At 41.5% G+C, this 21,342-nt stretch overlaps 1 protein-coding gene across 2 annotated transcripts in view; it reads right to left on the minus strand.

Moving 5' to 3' along the window:
• Positions 1-8,883: 8,883 nt before the first annotated feature.
• Positions 8,884-21,342, minus strand: part of spegb (striated muscle enriched protein kinase b) — a 43,317-nt gene continuing 30,858 nt past the window's right edge. For both annotated transcript variants that reach the window (XM_028435370.1, XM_028435369.1), the window contains exons 27-41: positions 21,185-21,337; positions 19,566-19,608; positions 19,352-19,420; positions 16,566-19,254; positions 16,346-16,495; positions 15,864-15,980; positions 15,590-15,757; positions 15,387-15,509; positions 14,730-14,894; positions 12,809-13,559; positions 12,370-12,609; positions 12,082-12,305; positions 11,156-11,231; positions 9,521-9,670; positions 8,884-9,442 (exon numbers count right to left, since the gene is read on the minus strand). In XM_028435370.1, the coding sequence (XP_028291171.1) occupies positions 9,187-9,442; positions 9,521-9,670; positions 11,156-11,231; positions 12,082-12,305; positions 12,370-12,609; positions 12,809-13,559; positions 14,730-14,894; positions 15,387-15,509; positions 15,590-15,757; positions 15,864-15,980; positions 16,346-16,495; positions 16,566-19,254; positions 19,352-19,420; positions 19,566-19,608; positions 21,185-21,337 (5,374 nt within the window). In that variant the 3' untranslated portion in view covers positions 8,884-9,186. The remainder of the gene's footprint in view (positions 9,443-9,520; positions 9,671-11,155; positions 11,232-12,081; positions 12,306-12,369; positions 12,610-12,808; positions 13,560-14,729; positions 14,895-15,386; positions 15,510-15,589; positions 15,758-15,863; positions 15,981-16,345; positions 16,496-16,565; positions 19,255-19,351; positions 19,421-19,565; positions 19,609-21,184; positions 21,338-21,342) is intronic.

The raw sequence follows: 21,342 nt of genomic DNA on the forward strand, positions 1-21,342 counted from the left end.
TTGTTGATGTATTTTTCTTCTGTGTGCGTGTGTGTGCGTGTGTGTGCGTCCCTGGGCCCCAAATCAAAAATTGGGCTCCTAGTGTCAGTTCGTACACATCCATAGATTATACTGTAGCTACCAAATTTCAGTTCCATTCGTTCATGAATAACAGAGGAGTAGTGATTACCGGTAGCCCCGCCCTAAAAACTAGTTTTACATGTTCCAGACCCAAACACACACTGACTGTGTGACTATTTAGAGGAACTGACATGTCCACCAGATAGGATGTATAGCAGAGAGTGGGTGGAGCTTATTACTATACCATATTTACCTTTCTATGTGATGGAGTTACTGATATATTAGAAGATGAACATGGAAGAAAAATAAGGACACACCCCCTCACTAAATTATCCATATCTCAAAAATTATTCATCTTATCAAACTAAAAATTTACAGTGTGAATATTGAATAATTATGGAACAATTGGTAAAAATTTCAGAATTTTTTGAGACCAAAGTGTGTGGGATGTCCTGAAGATTTGTTGAAATGACTCAATATGTAACAATAACTGACAGATCAGTCCCTGCACGATCTTCACTTTAAATGTTCTTGATTTTGTAACTAATTTTTATTTAATTTGGGAACAAAATCAGGACCAGATCAGAATAAAAACAGACTGATTATCTTTGTGTTCCTTCTTTAGACGATCAGAACACTTCCAACGTTGTCGTCTAAAATGTTTTCGTGAACAAAGATCCTGTGACGTGTGATGACATCAGTGATCCATCGTATCTTTTCATTCATTTCAGGAGTTTTCTTTCCCACCATTACATCATCACTTTCCTATGTGCTGTAGTTCCTGAGATATTAGACGCTGACAATGGAAGATAAATAAGAACTTATACTTAATTGTCCAGAAATCCTGAAAATGTGTTGTAATGACATGAAGAGACCCATATATAATACAATAATATAATTAATGGTCCGTTAATATAAACCACATGCGTGAGGCCACTTTCCATTCCAAGCTTATTAATCCTTGGTGTATTTATACTCACTATTCTCAGCTGTGAAGCAGTATTATTAAGTGTTGAAGCACTTTATTTTTACATTATTATTGTTGACTCTAAACAAGTCGTCGTCACCTTCCACCATTACTTTGGCCCAGTTTCAGTTTGACCTATATATTCAGACTATTTCAGCTGGGCTCCATTAAACATGAGGTCAAAGTGGGCCGGGCCCCTGGGGGCCATCGTTAGGACTGGGGTGTACCAGGTCTGTGTGAGGGAACAGGGCAGGTGAGGCGTGGAGCTGCTCATTAACCGTCCCAGTACCCACTCCTCTAATATTACACCCCCCAGTGCTTAAAATAACCCCCACGAGCTGCTGCTGACAGACGTTAATGGTGAGGTTTGATGAGCATAGTGTGTGTGTGTGTGTGTGTGTGTGTGTGTGTGTGTGTGTGTGTGTGTGTGTTTAATGAGTGTAGAGAGGGTTGAAGTGCATTAAGCTCAACGACATCATGTCATGGCCAAAGCTTCCTGGTCATCAGCATGAACTCAATCCTCTGCTGCAGAACGTTTCCAAATGCTAAATAAGAACCTGTTTCTCAGACGCTCCATGTTCTGCTGCAGATGTTATGTAACATCACTGAACCTCTGATATTCGAGCTCCTTCTTTGAGGCTCCAATATTCCCAGAATGTTGCATAATGAGTCAGTTCAGCAAACATCACAGGAGGAGGAAAACCAGCCCTAATAATGGTGGGAAGAAAACCCTAGAAATGAATGAAAAGGTTTCATCAGAATAAATCTACTGTAAAAATAATGCACTCAGAGTACAGGTAAATTTTTTATTTTTTTTTGGCGGTCGGTGGGGGGGGTGCATTTCTCCCATGCAATTAAAAATACATGTATAAAGATCAAACTAGGTTATTTTTATTATTATTATTAAAGAACACCATTTCAAAAATAACGTGCGTGAGAACAACACATGGTGTGGCTAACCTGGATAAAAAAAATAAAATACATTTTAATGAGGTCAGTGTTTGTGTCAATAACATCCAATGTGTCAGAGAAACTAAACATTTTCCAGTAAGAGAACGATTCCTATCTTTAGTCATCTTTGAAAGAAAGAAATGGCACAGTACGTTGTATAAAGTCTAGGTGGAATGTCAAAAACGTTCATTTAAAACAAACTGTCTAATGAACAGATTACATTGATTATGCATAAATTGTGCATAAACATCAAAGAAAACATTCATAAAATGCTTAATGAAATTATGAGAGATGATAGTGTTTGTGTCAGTGCAGATATTTATAACTAACAGAAACAACATTTGTGATTTTTATTAAAAAACAAACCTGGTGAGATCATTTTTCCATCTACACCTCAGCTCTGACACTACCGTACAAACACAATCATGAAAAATGAGAAACTCCGCCCCCAACAGGAGAAGGATGAAATTAATGACAGCTCTGTGAAATTAATACATTTATGTGAATTAATCGAACATTGTACATTTCACAACACATATCATATATGAAGGATGTAGTCGCAAAAACAAAGGAGGAAAAAATGATACTGACGCCCAGGGTGACGTGTACACGCCTACAAATACAGTTTTATATTATTAATAATAATAATAATAATAATAATAATAATAATAATAATAATAATAATAATTGTAATTGAAATCACATGATCATTGTGCAAAACTGCTGATTAATTGGCTACAACACCTGTAGCTGTTATAAAAAGAAACACGCTCACAATGCATAAAGACACACAGTGGTTTATCAGGCACTGCTGGAGGATGAGGTGCACGGGGGACTCTGGAGGGAGAGGTTCTACAGAGACCAGAGAGACCTATAGACAGGACCAGGACCTCCCATGAGGACGAGGTGGTGCGAGAGGGAAGATGAGGTGGTGCGGAGCACTCTGCTAGCCTCAACTAGCATCTCAATGCTAAACATGTAGCAGCTAACACCTCAATGCTAAACATGTAGCAGCTAACACCTCAATGCTAAACATTTAGCAGCTAACACCTCAATGCTAAACATGTAGCAGCTAACACCTCAATGCTAAAGATGTAGCAGCTAACACCTCAATGCTAAACATTTAGCAGCTAACACCCCAATGCTAAACATGTAGCAGCTAGCACCTCAATGCTAAACATTTAGCAGCTAATACCTCAATGCTAAACATGTAGAAGCTAACACCTCAATGCTAAACATGTAGCAGCTAGCACCTCAATGCTAAACATGTAGCAGCTAACGTCTCGATGCTAAACATGGAGCAGCTATGGGCAGCTCAATGAGGTGCTAGCTGCAATATGTTTAGCATTGAGGTGCTAGCTGAGGCTAGCAGAGCTCCACTGATCCACAAACTCTTTCTCTAACAATTTTCACACAACTGTTCTTTAGTTTTCTATCCAGTGTTTTTATTTAAACACAGCAACGACTTGTGAAATGAGAAAGGTTCCACACTGTTTGGAGTGCAAAATAAATATTTTTTAGTGCGTTATTTGTCTTTAAATAATGAATGTAAAGCGTTAAAGTCCCAGCCTTAGTTCAAACCAAACCATCGATGGTGCTGGAATTGTGGCTAAAAATAAAACTTGTAACATGACATCAGCGTAATGTCTTACATGACACAAGCATGATTGAAACTGGTGCTAATTTATGCTAAATTTAAAGTAGACGCTACAGAAAGAAAAAGCTGTGGTGGATTCCTGTTGTTATCAGGCCGTGGATGGAGGAACCACCTGATTGGTGCGTGAAACACTGGTTTTCCTTTGTTGCACGTCACTTTGTTTGTGCGTTTTATGTTTTATTTCAGGTCTGAGGTGCACTTTTAAAGGAATGTGAGGAGGAATTCTCTCCTCTTCACATCCTGATAACGATCTCACAGCATTTCTCAGAGGCGGCACGTTTCAGCCCAAACAAGGCTGACCTCAGCCTGCTGCTGCTAATAATATCACACGCTGGAATCATTAGTGCACGGACACATGACACTGTCTCACCAACCAACAGGTGGATTCATGCCCATGGTCACAGGTCTAGGGTCAGAGGTCAGGTCAGATTTTCACACCCGTGTGTCTAAAAATATTGATTGTTTAAGGTCGATCAGGTCGATCACGATAATGGCGTGGCGTTAATCAGCGAGTAAAGCAGTGGTTCCAACCTTCTGGCGACCCTAAAGACATTTTTTATTTGTTATATTGTGGAATGTGTAGTTAGGATTAGTGCACCTGCATTTTACTTCAATTATAGGTTTATATCTGAGAAAGTGAAAGTACAGAATGCAGTTGTTTGAGATTGTGTGGTGTTTTAATTTAATTTAATTTTAATTTAGAAATTATTTTCTGTTGACCCCATTTGGGGTCAGGACCCCAAGGTTGAAAAACATAGTAAAGGAACTGAGTGGAAACCAATCACTGGGAAGAAAAGGATACGTTGAGGTTTCATTTATTCAGACAACTTTTTTCAGGAAATGTATTTTGAAATGTACGTTAATCTCCTGACATGTTTCGACTGTCAGTCTTCCTCAGAGGCAACTACTGATTGCGTCAAAAGCAATCAGTAATAAAAGCTATTAAAGAACTATTATCTGTGATCATTTTATCTGTTAAAAATGAAGACAAATTAAATTACATTTAATTAAAAGCTGAAGCAAAACATTAAATCAATCAGTAGATGCCTCTGAGGAAGACTGACAGTTGGCAGTCGTAACACGTTGGGGGATTAAAGTAAATATTAAAGTACACTTCGTGAAAAAATTGTCTAAATAAATTCAACCTTAACATATTTTTTTTTAAAATAACACAAAATAAACTTTCTCTCACCTTTTCTCACTCCATCAACTTTTCTTTCCTGATCACTTTTTCTCCTGAATGAAGAGGCTAGTGCTGCCACCTGGTGGATGACTAAAAAACTGTCAAAATAGAGCATTACACTTTTACATTATCATGTTTTTCTTTTTCAAACACGTGCCAGAGAAGAAGAGGAGCCACTGTTCCACCTCCTCAGGTGTTCTCTATTAGCTCTATCAGTGGGAGTGGTCTAAGCTCCGCCCACTTCTCACCTGCAACACATTACACAGACTACAGCAACAAAAAATTATTTTATTCTGATAATCTAATCAGTTTTAGCATCAGTCCAATCCTGTATCTCACTGTTAGTAACCCCCTTTCAAAATAAAAGCTCAAGACCTTTTCCTGGAAGTTCCTCAGTGTTGTTTAAAGCCGAGAAATCTGTGTTTATGTACAACAGTATGATTATTTTGAAATGCAAAAAAAAACCAAAAAAAAAAAAAACCTAACTATTCTTTTACTATAGTCTACTACTGGTGGTCATTCATATACATTAATGTATATAAGCCCCTCCTTCGTCCTATAGACCCCTATACAAATGGAAACTATCGTTGAGTGCACCCAGCCAATAGGCTTCCACTACAAACATGTAAATATGATTTTGACTCTAATCTGACCTATAGATCTATATCAATGTGACCTTGTTATGTTTCACGATAAGCGTGCAGAAAAGTAGAGGCGTGGCTTCTAGTTGATTGGCAGAGGCAGTGGGAGGAAGTGGAGCTGTTTAGGGCGGGACATCGAGACGTTTCTCAGAAACTCCAGATATCAGCTTTAATCTTCTGTTTCACTACAGTTTGTTATTTACTGCCACCTGCTGACCCAAATGAGTACTGGATCTGTGACGTCATCAGTGGGTTGTAACCAGGACAATAAACTCATAAACTGATAATGCTCCCACACAGTGACTTCTTGGGGAATATTGTACAATCGTAGATGCTGATTAGCTTCTCTCTTGTGCGTATGAATGAATTGTTAGGATTCTACAACGTTTGTTGATCATCATAGCAAACTTCTGTATCATAAATATTAATTTACTTCCAAAAAACCAACATTTAAACTATTCTTATTAGAGTTTCAACAATACACACAATATATTCAGCCTTCATTAAACCCCAAAGCTGTAAAAACTATTGACTACTTACATTTATTCAACCTTTTCATCTGAAATATGTATTCATTAATTCCTGTATTTTGTATCACTGGCATTTTTCTTCTTTTCTTTATATATTTATTTCATCATTCTGTAAAATGTTTGGTTTGTCGATAAGTGAGAGATTAAACTCAGACTAAATATTTGTAATCAACCTTCTTATAATTATGGACAAGTTTCATATTCACTGTTGCAAACCAATGACCAAATATTGTTTTTAAAACCATTTTTTCGTCTTATTTAAAAGAAAAGAAAGCTCTCTCTCTATATATATATGTATATATTACACTGCATATAATCTGAGCTTTATTCATCCTCAAACCCTTTTTACTTTCTCGTTTTGCTATAAGATATGTAATAGTCTTTTATCCAGAACGTTTCTGGACTTTTTTGTAAATATTTTGCCAATAAAACAAAAGAAAACTAGAAAATAGCACTTTTTAATGCTTTAACTCTCTGCAAAGAAGGAGAACCTGGAAATCCTGCAGGAGTAAAGCATGCATATGAACATAAACCCACACATTTTCTTCATCTTTTCTGCACAAAAATAATCTACATATTAAAGGTCAGATGGTTTCAGTTCATCAGAAACAACAAAGCGTCTTCATAAATTGCCAAGTCCTCTTTATTATTGTCGACCTAAACACCTTTTCATGCCGTTTCCATCCATGTGCGACTCATGGACCCCATGGAATAAAAAGCAGAAGCAGCACCGAACACACTGATAAACACTGCGCCACACACACACACACACACACACACACACACACACACACACACACACACACACACACACACACACACACACACACACACACACACACACACACACACACACACACACACACACACACACACACACACACACACACACACACACACACACACACACACACGATTTAGAAAATCATATCCAGGTAACAAACATTCCACAGCAGAACTCGACACGTCGGCATGTTTTCAAAGCTCTGTAATCTGATTACAAAGTGTAAACAGAGCTGGTACGGTGTATATTGCACTAAACGGGAAAAAGGTTCTCAGACGTCGCATCCTCATGCTGAACCTTGTATTTAAAAAGACTTTAGGAAACATTTCTGCTGCATAGAAAAACCGACGAACCAAACAAACACTGCAGAAAAAGGCGGTACCCGTGAAGCATTAGCATTAGCATACGGTTAGAAATATGAACAAGGTATGTTGGCTCGTGTGCATATAAAAACCAACTTGAGTTTCAGCGTTTGATGCAATCGTCTTTAATCGTAAGCAAGAAAATCTCTATGTAAGCATGACGTCTCTCAGAAGTTCCTGATTTCCCGTGACGAAAGGAAACTGAATGAAAAGGTGTCGGATAAGTGTGCACACCTTCAGAGAAGCAGAGTCAGAGTGTGGAAGTGGTTTGGCTGAGACGTGTGCGTGTGAATCTAAAGCCCTTTCAGAGTGTTTACACTGCTGTGGTGAAACTAATGTTTCTGCAAAAAACTTCATTTATTCGCTCTACGGTGAAGTTTGGTGGGTTGCCAGGTCAGGACCTATTCTAAGTGCTGGGGTGTTTAATATAATGCTTTTTATCTTTACTGGACTTATGCTGCGTTCGATTGCACTCGGAATCTGAAAATAGAGGTAAATAATAATTATAAGAAGAATAATGGTTGGATTTATATAATTCTTTTTTCAAGGAGACTCAAAGCGCGTTACAGAAACTGTTATTCATTCACGTCAATCATACCGGTGGTGGTAAGTTGCATTTGGCGCCTTCGGCCCCTCTGACAACCACCAACATGCGCAATTCGTACCCATTCATATGAGGCAATGTGGGTAAAGTGCCTTGCCCAAGGACACAACAACAACAACTTGGAAAGAGCAGAATTCGAACCCCCAATTCTTTGGTTTTTGGACAATCCACTTTCCCACTTTACCACAGATGCCCCAGATGTATTTTGTTCAGAAAACATGACAGGCCACAGTACGTTGATGTTTGTTCTGATATTTTTCGAGGTGCAAAAACTGCTGGAAATATGTGTTAGCTACTTTAGGGTCAAAGAGAGAGAGAAACGTCCTATACTGTAGGTATGACTTGAACGCACCAGCGAGGGGAATTCTGCATTGAACGTAGACAAAATGCATATACGAGCATTAATACTGACACAGAGATGGTAGAGAGTGGGATTGGAAATGCCACACTTTTAGTAACAAAAACGCCAAATTAGATGACACATAAAAGTAGAAGTTGAGGAGAATGTGACTGTTTACCTCTCATGGTGTGCGTTTCCATTTTGCTTAGACGTCTTTCTGATCAACTCGAGCTGCCCAAATTCCTGAGTCGGCATCCCGAGCTCAAGGGTTGTTTTATTGCACTTTTCTGATTCATTCTGTGAGATTTATCCAGGTTCTGAGTGCAATCGAACGCAGCATTAAACCAGAGCAACATAAGCTACTACTCTTCTACTACAAAGGTGGAGGTGTGTGTCCCCCTAAAGCCCATGTGAAGGTACTGCAGGTGCTTTGTGAATTTAAAGTTTATCCATCCATCCTTTTCCGACCTACTTGTTCCTGTTTTTCAGAGTTGTGGGGGTACACCCCGGACAGGGCGCCAGTCCATCGCAGGGCAACACACAGACAAGCAACCACTCACACTCACATTCACTCCTACGGGCAATTTAGAGACTCCAACCAACCTAACAGTCATGTTTTTAGATTGTGGGAAGAAGCCAGAGGAAACCCACACACCACAGGGAGAACATGCAAACTCCACACAGAAAGGACCCAAGTGCCCAGCCCAGGGCTAGAACCCAGGACCTTCTTGCAGTGAGGCGGCAAGTTTAAGTTCTTTGAAATGAAGCATTGGGTAGGTGTTTCAATAAAATGTACCTGTACAGTTGTAATAATTCTACATGTGTTTATTCTCAGGGCCCACAGTTTGCATATCCTCTCTTCTTCTTCTTCTGGAGTAGCTTAACACTTTGTATGACATTCCTGTGAGAAGTGAGAAAAAAGGAACAGGCATTTAACGAGGGCTACTAAAGCCAGGACAGCTTCTCACACAAATAAAGGGAACGGTTCCTGAAGGACTCGCTGCAGTTTGTGCTGGTTCCATCGGTTCATTCTGATCAGACCTCTGACCAACCAAAGTGTTTATTAGCCTCTAATCAGCTCTAACCAAGGTTCACTGAAGTCCCCGTCTAGGGGGAGACGGGGGTGGTGGGTGTAGTTGGCACAGTTGGTGGTGTCGGGCTGGTGGGGGATTGTGGCGAGCTCTGGTAGGACCGCAGAAGAACCTTGTGCTTGGTGGCCACCAAGGCTCGTTTGCGCTGCTGCTCAGCCAGGAACTCCTTGAGATGGGAGGTGGTAAAGGTGAGGGTTTGCCTGCGGAGGCGCATCAGGTAGGCGTCCTGAAGCCATGAGTTACTGTAGCAGTCCTTGATGGAGGGTCGAGCCCTGAAGAACAAAACCACAGTCAACATCTGCTGCCACGTTGTACATTTACACCACACCAGGGCGAGGGCTCCATCTTACCAAGGGTAGCTACAGAGAATCTTCTTCAGGAACAGAGAGGCACTTTGGGACACATTCTGGTAGAGTTTGGAGAGGTCGAACTTTGCTGCCTGGATCCGGGCTTCAGTCTCCTGAGGTTCAACTTCTAGAAACGGTGACCTTCCACTCAACCTGGACGATCGAACAGAATAGATCTTACTTCCTAAGGCAGGTAGACACTGTGCGATTTTTTTCAATCATTGTACTCAGCTGCAGCTCAAACTGTGCGACTCAATTGCAGAGTCTGAATGTTCACAGCTCACGATTCATGTTCTCACACTGTATGGACCGACACTGTGACATGATCTGACTGCTCACACTGTACATCCATACACGACACGTTGTGGTCTTGTTCCGGGAAATGCAACATAAAAATCAGTAGAAGAAGAAGAACTCTGAACCGTCACATTAAAACAGAAGAAGAAGAAGAACCCGGAAGTCAATAAACACTTGCGAACCTCAGCAAAAAGAGCTTCTACAGCGGTCCTACGGTGTTCGCGCATGTGCAGTGTGAGAGTTTGAGGTAAGACGGTCCGTGTCACTGCTTCAAGAGTGATACTCTCACGAGGAGCGACCAGGATTTCAAACACGTTTGATTTTCTTACGACCATACGATTGCTGATCGGGAGCTGGCTGTGAGGTGTTAATCGCTTCTCGTGACTCGATGTATACAGTACTACATCATGTATACTACATCATGTATTCTACATCATGTATTCTACACCATGATTTATCCCAGACTCGGCCCAATCCCAAAAATAGACGCACACATGAAAAATTGGGACAAAATGGACCCCAAATCACCAGTGTGTGCCCGCTTTTAATGTTATATTGTGCACCACTCCAGTTGGCTCCTTAACATTGTATCTAAATCTTAGCCTTTATTCTGTGGGGAATTGTGTCAAATTCAGACGATGGATGTAGATGTTGTGAGTTCCCATAACTGTACAATACATCAATAAAGTAGGCAAAAAGCTACACGTAGCTCTCTGCATCGACGTGAACCCCTATGCCGTAATACTACCTGCGCCTCCCAAAAATTGTGACTGCATGTAAAGGCGAAATGGTCCATAAGGACTGAGGTTGGTCCACCCCAAACCTCAACCCCGGTCGTTGCCTTTTCCAGTCACCACCGCCATGTTTCAATTTTTTATAGAGCAATGCGAGAGTTGACAGTTTGAGTGGAAGAGGGAACCAAGACAGACAAAAAGTGCCAGTGTTTTATTAATTTGGCTGGATACACTTTTCTACTTTGTTTGCATGTGGCAAATGTTCATATTGAAGAATAAAGTGCACGTTTTGAAACTGTTGTTTTCATGTTTGTGTCAAACAATACACACATGGTTCGGTAGGAAAGGAATAATCCAGAAAGAAATGGCATATTAAGCAATATGCTTAAAAAACATAAAACATTGTTTACTGTGACTGGAAGATAAACAAGGGCTGAAACCTCACACAGCCACACCCTCTAGCGGCATGGCGGCCAATCGCATAGCCATGCGTTCCCTCAACGCAGAAGTACAGTAGGCGTCACGTTGACGTTGCACCTACAGCGTAGGTCCTGATGCAGTAACCTATATCAGACTGAAAGCGCTTTAATATATTCTGAGGACTCACATGATGAAAGCCACAACTCCAACGCTCCAGATGTCAGCAGGAGGACCAACAACGTCCCCCTTCACCATCTCTGGAGCTACAAAGAACAGAACATACATTAGACTTCATTATCCAATGACATGCTTTTCTTTGTTTCACATTTATTACAACATATTAAAAAAATAAAAATGTTTTTGGACACACACTATTCTTTGGGTGAGTGAATGTCTAACAAGTGTAGGAAACGGATGAAATTGTCAATTTTTGCTCATAACCTTCTTTAAAATCTCATACTATGTAATCACACTGCACGGGAATTCATGATAAACTTGAGAATGATTTGCCAGTTGGTGGGATTTTGTGCAAAATTAAATGGAAATATTTATATGACACAAAATGAATCCTTACTTGCATGTTTTAGGGCAATATCACACATTTCTGTGGTATTTTTCCTGTAAAACGAGCAAGTGCAGCATGTCATTTTTACTATTGACGTCATTTTGTGTGATTTCAGCGTAGCTCTTCTGTTTTCCCTAAATCACCCAAAATTATATAAATATAAAATGAATAACAGTAGTTGACTTTATCAACCATGTTTTTAGCATGTTTGGTATGATTTGGAGATGTTGAGTAACCAGTAAAGTCATCCTAACAGCAAAAGAAAATGAAACAGAAATGAGAAAAGAAAAAGATTACAAAGTTGAATGATTTAAACCCAACCCTTGACTCTCCACCTCACAGTAAATGAATGCATGAAAAAAGAGCTAATAATTAGCTACAGACTGAAGCGCTGACCCTCCACTCTCTTCTCCAGAGAATATCTACAAGGGGTCACAACGGGAATGTTTGATGAATTTATAAAGGCTTTGAACAAAGTCACCAGCAAGACAAAGGTTAGTTACCACAGGTGGAGCATGGTTAGGGTTAGCGGTGCTAGCATCTCTTACACATGTACTCCAGCGTTCCGATGGGAGGACTGAACTGCTTGAGGAAGAGTGGGTTAAAGGTCTGCGCGCTGCCAAAGTCAATGATCTTGATGACGTTCATATGGGTGACGACCACGTTCTCTGGCTTTATGTCGAGGTGGAGAATGCGTCGTGTGTGGAGGTAGTCCAGACCCTGGAGGATCTGCACGATGTACGTCACCACATCGTCCTCGGAGTAACGAAACCTGGGAACCACCAGAGAGGAGGATGAGATAAGATGAGGAAGTCTTTAGATCGCGTTAATCTCACCTGTCGATGAGGCTGTAGAGCAGCTCCTTCCCACTGCAGAACTCAGAGATAAGAACCAGGTAGCGTGGTGTGACGTACGCCTCGTGCAGAGCCATGATCCGCTCGTGATGGAGAGACTTGAGGATGTCGTATTCCTGCAGCACGGCCTGTTTACTGTCCATCTCATAGGGAACGATCTTAGCCATGAAGATGTTACCCGTGGCGTTTTCTCGACACTCTCGAATTACGCCGAAACGACCCCTGTTGATTCAGGAAAAACAGAGAAATTCCACATTTAATGTCAATCAAAGTTGTAATATAAGATGTATTTCTTCTCCTGCTCCTTTCTGGACATGGAATGAAGTTGAATATTCCTTGTGAAATTTTTTTACCATAACAGAATGAAAATAAATGAAAATGAAAGTGTCTTAATACTAAAACATGTTCTTTCTTCTTCTACCTGGCTTTCTCATCCATGAACGTATATGGTTTCTGTGGCACCCCTTGCCGTAAAGACCCCTCTCCAGGCTTTCCCAGCGGTGTTCGTCGTCCTGACGGGGTGATCCGCCCCGACGGCGTGATTCGCCCCGACATGGGGCCACGGCTGTCCCCTCCGTGTAAAACTGGGGTCACACTCTGCACAACCACCACCGGTGAGGGGGCAGGAGTGACTGGGGAGATGGGCGCAGACTGAGAGGGTGGAGTGGCGCGAGCGGTCAACGCTGGGGCGTACATCGGAATGGACGAAATAGGTTTTCCTAACATATGCGCAGGTGGAGGTCCAGGAGATGGAGGTTGGTTGGGGGTGTGGGGGATTGTCAGCGCAGGACTCCGTGGTTTGGGTGGGATCAGAGGAGGAAGTGATACTTTAGCTTGGGGTTTGCTAACGCTTATGCTAATGGAAGTCTTGGCCTTGGTTGGAACAGCTGCTGATGTGTGGACCGGAGCTTGGTCAGCAGTGGTTATGGTAACCGATGGTTGGGTAACTGGAGTTGGACTCAAGCCAACCTTAACGGTGACTGGAGGGGCAGGTTGAATAATCTGAGTAGGGGGGGAGGGAGGGACGGGTTGGGCACTGGAAATGGGCGTGGCTTTACTTGGAGCTGGTTTAATGGGAGCTACTTTCATGGATGACATCATCACCACAGGTGGAGGTGGGGAGGTGGCAGGAACAGTCTTCACCACCACCGTGGAACTTGATTTAATGGGTTCTGACAAGAAATACAAAGAAAATCACAGTATGATAACAGAGAGGCCATTGTTGAGTCTGAAAGCAGAAAGTTCTGCCTTAATTAATTTAATTAAAACATATTTACTTCTGATAAATACTTATTTGGTATTTTGATAATTGCTGGTAAGAAGGTAATCACAAGATGTTTGTTACTCCCTGACCCACCGACAGTACATGAGTGGCTAGAGTTAAGAAATGACATTTACCTTCTTCTTCCCCTTCAGAAAAACACATTTGTTGAGTTCTAGACCAAGTGGATCAGATATGTTCAGACTTGTCTAAAGTACTAGTCTTCAGTACTCGAGTAAAAGTATCGATACCTGAATAAAAAATGACTCTGGTATAAGTAAAAGTATTGAAGTTGCTCCCTTATTTGAGTAAAAGTAAAAAAGTACATGCTACTAAATGTATTTAAGTAAACAAGTAAAAAGTAAAATGTCCCTTCAATAATAATAATACAGGTTTTTAAAGCAGCAAATTTTCTATATTTAATTTTTTGAAGAACTTGAAAAAAAAATGGTACATGAAAACAAGTTAAATCTGTTACCTTTGAACACCTAAAGAATGTAGCACTTATAATAAATAACATTTGTAAAAAATATTATTTCAAGAAAAAAAAAGTGCAAATGCCCAATTTGACCCCGAGTTTAACATTTTTAAAAACTTTGAAATGTTAACCATAAAACTAAGGGCCCTGCCTAAAAGAAAAATACAAAATTTTGCATCTTTTTAAGTCGTGAAGTCATCTTCAAAGGTCTTAAAAACAAGTTCCTTTTTTCAAATGTAAGGAGTTGAAAGTACAGATATTTGTTCAAAGAAACTAAGGAGTAAAAGTTAAAAGTCACCAAAAAAAATGAATACTGAAGTGAAGTACAGATACCAGGAAAAACTACTTAAGTACAGTAACAAAATATTTGTACTTAGTTACTTGTCACCTCTGGATGGATGACTGTTATTCTGTGTGACCCGAGAGTAACGTCATCGGTGTGAATGCAGCCTTCGACATCCGAGGAAACAGTGATATTGTATCATCTATACATTTCATATAAACCCTAAACCGTACGTCACACTGACTGACCTAACCAAACTCTGACCACATTGTTGAGTTCTAAGATGTCTTTAAAAGCTTTCTACTGAATAAAGTACATACCTGATGGTTCTAAGGTCATGACCTTTGATAAGTTGCTGTAGGGCCCCTGACCAGCTTTGTTGACGCACGCCACTCTGAACCTGAAGGCGCCCCCTGCAGGCAGCTCCGTCACATTATAGTAACAGTCGGCCACTCCAGTGGCCACGATCAGCCAGTTACTCTCACCTGAACACAGGAGGACGTCAACGATAAGATGATTTCATCTTAATAACAGGACTCACCTGAACACGCAGAATTATCATCTGAAACAGTAGAAGTTTCCAAACTTTAAAAAAGTAAATAGAATCAGGCACTAATTATGGAGAGAGATTTGTCAAAAAAATAATCACAAATAGATCCACAATTCACACGTGTTTAATCCTTTGTCTGAGGTTCTGTTTAGTTTTGATGATGTTTAGCCTTGTGGTCCTCTTTTAGTTTTTCTGTGAGTCTTTTCAAATATGTTCTCTTGTGTTAACGCTTGTCTTTGTGTTTTCAGGTACTTCTGCTCGTGTCTCCACCTCCCAGTGATGTCAGTGTGTTTGGGTTGTGACTGATTAGCTCCCTCATGTTTCCACTCAGGTATGGCCCATTCCCAATCAGGTCAAGTCCATTTACCGTTCCCACAGACCAACCTGATGAAAGAGATAATATTTATCTACAGACTGAAGCACTGACCCTCTGCTCTCCTCTCCAGAGAATATGTACAAGGGGCCACAAAGTCAGAGGGCCTCCACACCACCAGCGCTGTGTTGTTGTACTTCTGTGGGATCTCAGGGGTCCCGGGTCGATTGGGCAAACCTTTAAAAAGACATTTAATGTCACGCATTTGAAGGAAAATGTATGTATTTAAACTGAAAATGTGACTTCTTGGACCTTACGTGCGAGGGATATGGTGCACGAGCTGGACATGGAGGCTAGTGGGTTTGTAGCCACGCATTCGTACACTCCGGCATCTTTCTTGGTGGTCTGCATGATCATCAGCAGCTGTCGACCATCGGGGCAGGCAATCATATTCATCCTGGCATCGATGTCCAGCGGCTTCTTATCTGAGAAATAATAGACGTCAACAGAGCAGGATCCAACAGAAGAATACATCATCCTTCATGAAATACTTGCTTCTGGTCATGGTTCTGTGCCAGGCATGTTTCTTACCTTTGATCCAGGTGATGTGTGGATGTGGACTTCCTGCTGGCAAACAGCTCAGAGTCACTGGATCTCCCTCCAGCAGGACGTGATCCCTCAGCTTGATATGAAACACTGGAGGGAAATCTGTAGCCACAGCAGTTAGAACAGCTGTAATGTACATGCATCAAGTAACAAGCAAGAATTTGTGTTTAACTAATTAGTATTTCTAGAATTATAAAGTCTTTCCACCACTTTTATCACCTAATGTCACATATATTATATATGTATATAAATATATGGCCCTGTCTCCACATGACTGTTCTTCAATGATCATGTCTGTTTCTAGGACCTTTATTTTCAGGGCCGTGGGCAGAAATGGCTGAGAACCACTAGGCTAAGCAACCAACAGACCTACCTTTGAACTCCAACCTTTCTATGAGGAACTCCTTGATTTAACTTTAGCACAGAACAATATCAAACTGCTCGGTTACGTGTTCAGGACGTCCTACCTGAAGCAAGTTTAGAGTACTGGCGTGAACGAAGGGAACTGTTTTCTCTAGAGATGGCTGATGGTATGTCTGGCTGTGATACCGTCTTATCCCGCCTTCCTCTGGTCAGGCCCCACCGATCCCACCGAGATCTACGGTCAGCTTCCACACCTGTGAAAACACAACAAAACCGTTTACAAAGCTCCTCATTGCTGATAAGTCATTCCTATTTCTCCATTACCCTTTGATGCGTCTGATTTCTGGCTGGACATGGAGTCCAGGGACTCCGATGAAGCGCCATTGTGGCTCTGAGATGCCAGTTGATTCTGAGGAACAGCAATTTTCACACCACGGTTTTCCGATGTCGAACGACGAAGCATGGAGAGAATGGGTGTCCGTTTTGTTTCCTTGTCTTCCACTGCTCTCCTCTCCTCTGAGTAGCTGCGGATTCTTGTGGAGATTCCCGCCACAGTTGATTCAATCTTTCTGCGCATTGCCAACACCGGCGATTCATTTGGTTTCTTAAGATCCTTCTCATCGGGTTCCATAACTCTATCCCCTGCACCGTCCATCCGCATCATCTCCACTTCTTTCCTTTCTTGGGAACCTTTCCGACCAAGAGTCCAGGAAAGTCTACGCCTCGGCACTGATAAATCCTCTTCTTTTGCCTCTTCTTCTTTGCGCTCAGCTGATGGAGTTCTCTTCAAGCGCAATGAGAGTCTTCTCATAAACCCTTGGTCCTTTTGTGCTTCACGAAGATCCTGAACTGATTTTGACTTCTCTTCTAGTCTTCTGGATGCTAATTCTAATGGTGCACCGATAGGACCAGGCCTATATATCTCTTCACCGGTTTCCATTGAATCTGAAGCCAGAGCTGGTGATTTGTCCTCATTCTTTGACCTTGTCAGGAACTTCAGGCTTCTGGTGAGAGAAGACTCACGTTTTTTAAAGCGACTCTCAAAGATTTCTTCTGAGGTAATATCCTCAAATTCGCCTCCAGCTGTGAGCTCCTGTTGAGGTGAGGAATGTGCAACAGTCTTTGGTGGACTCGGCTCTTTTGTGATGGTCTCTGGTGAAGCTACTCTGGCATATACAGCGGGGTGCACAGTGGTTGACAGGGGGACAGGTTTGGAGGGACCAGGTGCATCAGTTAAAGCAGTCCCAGGTGTAGATGTTTCAGCTAATAATGAAGATGGAGCAACAATGGGACTAGACGGCCCTATGTGGGCATCACTTGGAGATTGTATAGAAGGAACCATGATGGTCTGCATAATACTGGCGTAGGCTGAGGTCCTACCATCTGGAAGTACGACCCTTGTTGGGGGCGAGGGCTGGATGATGGCTGGGACAGTTTCTGTAGAAAATGAATGCTCCTCACTTGGTCTGACTATGACTGAATTTGTGGTGATGTTTATCTCAGGGGTTGAAGAAGGCGTGGTTTCTTTCACTTCTTGTGGAATATCGGCTTCACGTTCTTGATCAATCTCCACATTTTCCTCTTGTCCTTTTATACTTCCACTTTTTTCTTCCTCGGTTTTCTGTTCCATCTCTTCGCTCTGACATGTTTCTTCTGGTTCAGAGGATTGGATCACAGCAGGGGGTGTGGGAACTCTGCACTCTGATTCAATGATTGGCTCCTCTGAAATACTCATGTCCTTTTCTGAGAAACCACTCGTGCTAGACCTTTCATCAAAGTTACTGTCTGTAATCAACCCGTCAATTTTCTCACTTGCCACCTCATCCACTCTGGTCTCTCGCTCCATCAACGACTCCTCACTCTCTGCTTTGGTTGGACTATCTTGAATAACGGACTCTGGCGTTGGAGGTTTTGGCGAAGGATCCCTGGGAGTCACTGGACGAGATTCCAGCTTCAGTTGTTCTGTTAAAGACGACATAGACATCGCTTCCTTCAGCTTTCTCTCCTCTACCTGAGCCACTGGAATTTCTAAGGGAGCTCCTGATCGACGGTGCAGCGTTATGGGTTCTGAGTCCCCCTGACTGAAGGAAGTACTTTTGCGCAAAACCTTAGGTTTAGGTACTTCATCCCGTGGAAAATCACTGGATGCCGCTCTGATTAGTGGGGGTGGGCCGAGGCGAGCAGTACGAGCGTAGCGATCAGAGGATATGGCCCGTTTCTCATCACTCATTCCCAATGTTTCCAGTAGTGGTCCTCGTAGTCCACTCATCTTGTTGTCCACTGAACCACCACGAAGCAGCCGTTGTCTCATCAGCTCTAGTTTGAGAGCATAGTCCTCTTGGCTCATCTTAGCAGTTCCTGGACTGGCGCTTCTTCTCGGTAGTTCCAGGGACACGGCTTTCTTCAGGACTCTTCTGTCGTCCTCCGGACTTCCTTCTTCAGCTCCTTCCTCTGGAGTGATCCGGAGCAGCAATGCACTGTCGGCGGATCCACCTCGTCTAAGCTCTCCTCTGCGTCGAGCCCCTTCAGGTTTGTCTGACTCCATGCTTGAACCTCTTCTCAACGGTTTTCTCATCCGTTGTGTCTTCTGAGGCAGCTCAGCGGGTGTCTCATCATCTGAGGAACCCTTGTCGTTGTCTTGAGATGACCTCTTCCTGAATGTACCGGCCACTTCTACGCCCTCATCCATTTCTTTAGCATCACATTCCACTGCCTCCTGAGCTTGGGTAGAAGACTCAGACCACTTACTTTTCCCATTTGGTTTTCCTATTTCCTCCTCATTGGTTTGAATTTCATTTAAAGACATCCTTGATTCAGAGAAGTCCATGTTGAGAGGCATTGGAATAAAAGGCAGTTCATCAATGTCCTCATCAGAATCAGAAGATGAAGACGGCACAGGGGAGCCTTCTTTTAGGTGTCTGGGAACAGCAATGGAGATGTGACTGGAAGAGTCATTTAACAGCTCGGGTATGGACCTCATTACCATTTTTGATTTGTAGCTGATTAGAGAACGCTGAGAGAGAGGAAATGTGTTGCCGTTAATACTCAAATGTGACCTTTACCAGTGTGTGCTACTTTGGTAAACAATGCTGCACGAAATGTTACTTTACCTGCCATTTTCTGCGGGATACAAACTTCTTTAAAGGCTCTGTGCTTATGTTCTTTCCCTTACTAAGTGTCTGTAAAACAAGATGATATATTTGAAATAAACTAAATAAATGACAGTTGGGCATTGTTGACTTTATAACACTTTAGACATTTTAGACATAAGATATTAAACGTTAGAGGCATCATAACGGTTTCCAGCCAATGGTTGGGTCTTACCTTGAACCATGGGTGTCTGAGACATTCCTGAGTATCAGGTCTCCTGAAATAGCATGAATAGCAAATATTAACAAAAATAACTGTTTATCTGTGATTCAAAATTCCCTCAAAATGCTACATAAATACATCAAACTTCAGAGGCAAAATTAGTCTTTTAAATATTTTTAGACATGCACATTTTCTCAGTTTTTTATTCACTTTTTTCAGATGCTTAAACTTGACTTTTAACTAATTTTGTGCATCATTGCTGTCAAAGATTCTGTGTTCACCTGCACACTTCACTCTTCCATGCAACATGCTACAAAAAGAAGGATTTCCTTCTTTTAAATGTTCATCACTTGTGTTGAATGAGAGAAAATGAGCATGATGGTGCACTTGATAGTCAGGGAGACTCTGATTGGTTCTCAGAGCTGCAGGGGAGGAGCTAAAGGGCAGCATTTTCCTTATTTGTAATGAAATATTATTGTGCTACCTACTGCCCCTCGATGGCCAGGGTGGGTATTTAAACACATTGCACACATCGACATCAAATCATTGCTGTCTGAATTATTTTTGACCAATTAAATGACGATAGACAATTTCCCACGTGACATGGGATGGGACCCATGCCTCATAAAACAGACGGTAAAAATGTTGCGGTTGAGGAACCGTCTCATCCAGCTCCCTGAGCACAGGCTCACCAAAACATTTTCATATGGGACTGCTCAAAGAATTATCCCTGGACTAAAGAAATGACCATAATATTCTCAAATGATGATTTAAGTTATGTTTATGGAAATAAATGACAGTATAGTTAAAATTTGTTAAAACTGAAGATGATTCTAGATTTCCAAAAACAATGGAAATATGACATGTGCACAAAACCAAAGTTTAGATTATATTCCCTTTAAAAAGGAGTTTCAAACAGAACCATATATACACTTGAATCTACGTAGAAAGCAGTGGTCCCTCTGTGCCCAACTGAAGACTGGTACATTACCCCTGGTAGTGGAGGTGGGCCGGCTCAAAGGAGGAGCCAATCTGTACCCTGTGTGATCTGGATGTGGTGGAGGGTGGTCTCATATTGTCCTGTATTGTTCACTTTATTTTGATTTACAAAATGTTTTATTTGAACGTGTATATTTGTCTAACCCAGATGTTTTTTGGATGCCTGAGGGGAAAATTACAAGTTTGTATAAAAAAGAGACTTTTGCTTTTGTCTGTTTTATTTGTAACACGTGGGAAAAAAAGAAACATGTTTTGTATCCAGTCTGAGAAGTTTTGTGCAGGATGTTTGTGGTTGGATGCTCTTTATCATTGTTTTTGTTTGTGAAACCGGCCTGTAGACCTGTTTGTTGTTTGTGTTTGGGCATGTACGTGCACGACACTTTAATAAATCATCAATCATCATCCCACATTGGCACTGTGATTTAAAAAATAAGATCATTTGTCAGATAAATATTCAACATCAACATCTGATGACAAACAAAACGTTGTCAGTGGAACAAAGAAAATGAGGTTTTGATGTGAAGTTGAGTTTTTAATATAGAATCATCATTAAATATAAATGACATATATTATCAAACAGACAAAGACGGTATTTCCCTGATATATATTCAGTATAGAGAGCTGATACTCACAGCCTGTCTGCCACCAGCAGCTTTATGATGAAGCCTTTAGCCTCTTTGCAAAGGTCAGAGAACATGTTCTCCTCAAAGGCCACGTTGTAGTTCCTGATGTTCAGAACCGAGCTGCGGTCGTTCTCTCCAGCAAACGGAGAGATTCCCGTCAAACTGAG

Source organism: Gouania willdenowi, chromosome 21 (genome assembly GCF_900634775.1).
Source record: "Gouania willdenowi chromosome 21, fGouWil2.1, whole genome shotgun sequence".
NCBI lineage: Eukaryota > Metazoa > Chordata > Actinopteri > Blenniiformes > Gobiesocidae > Gouania > Gouania willdenowi.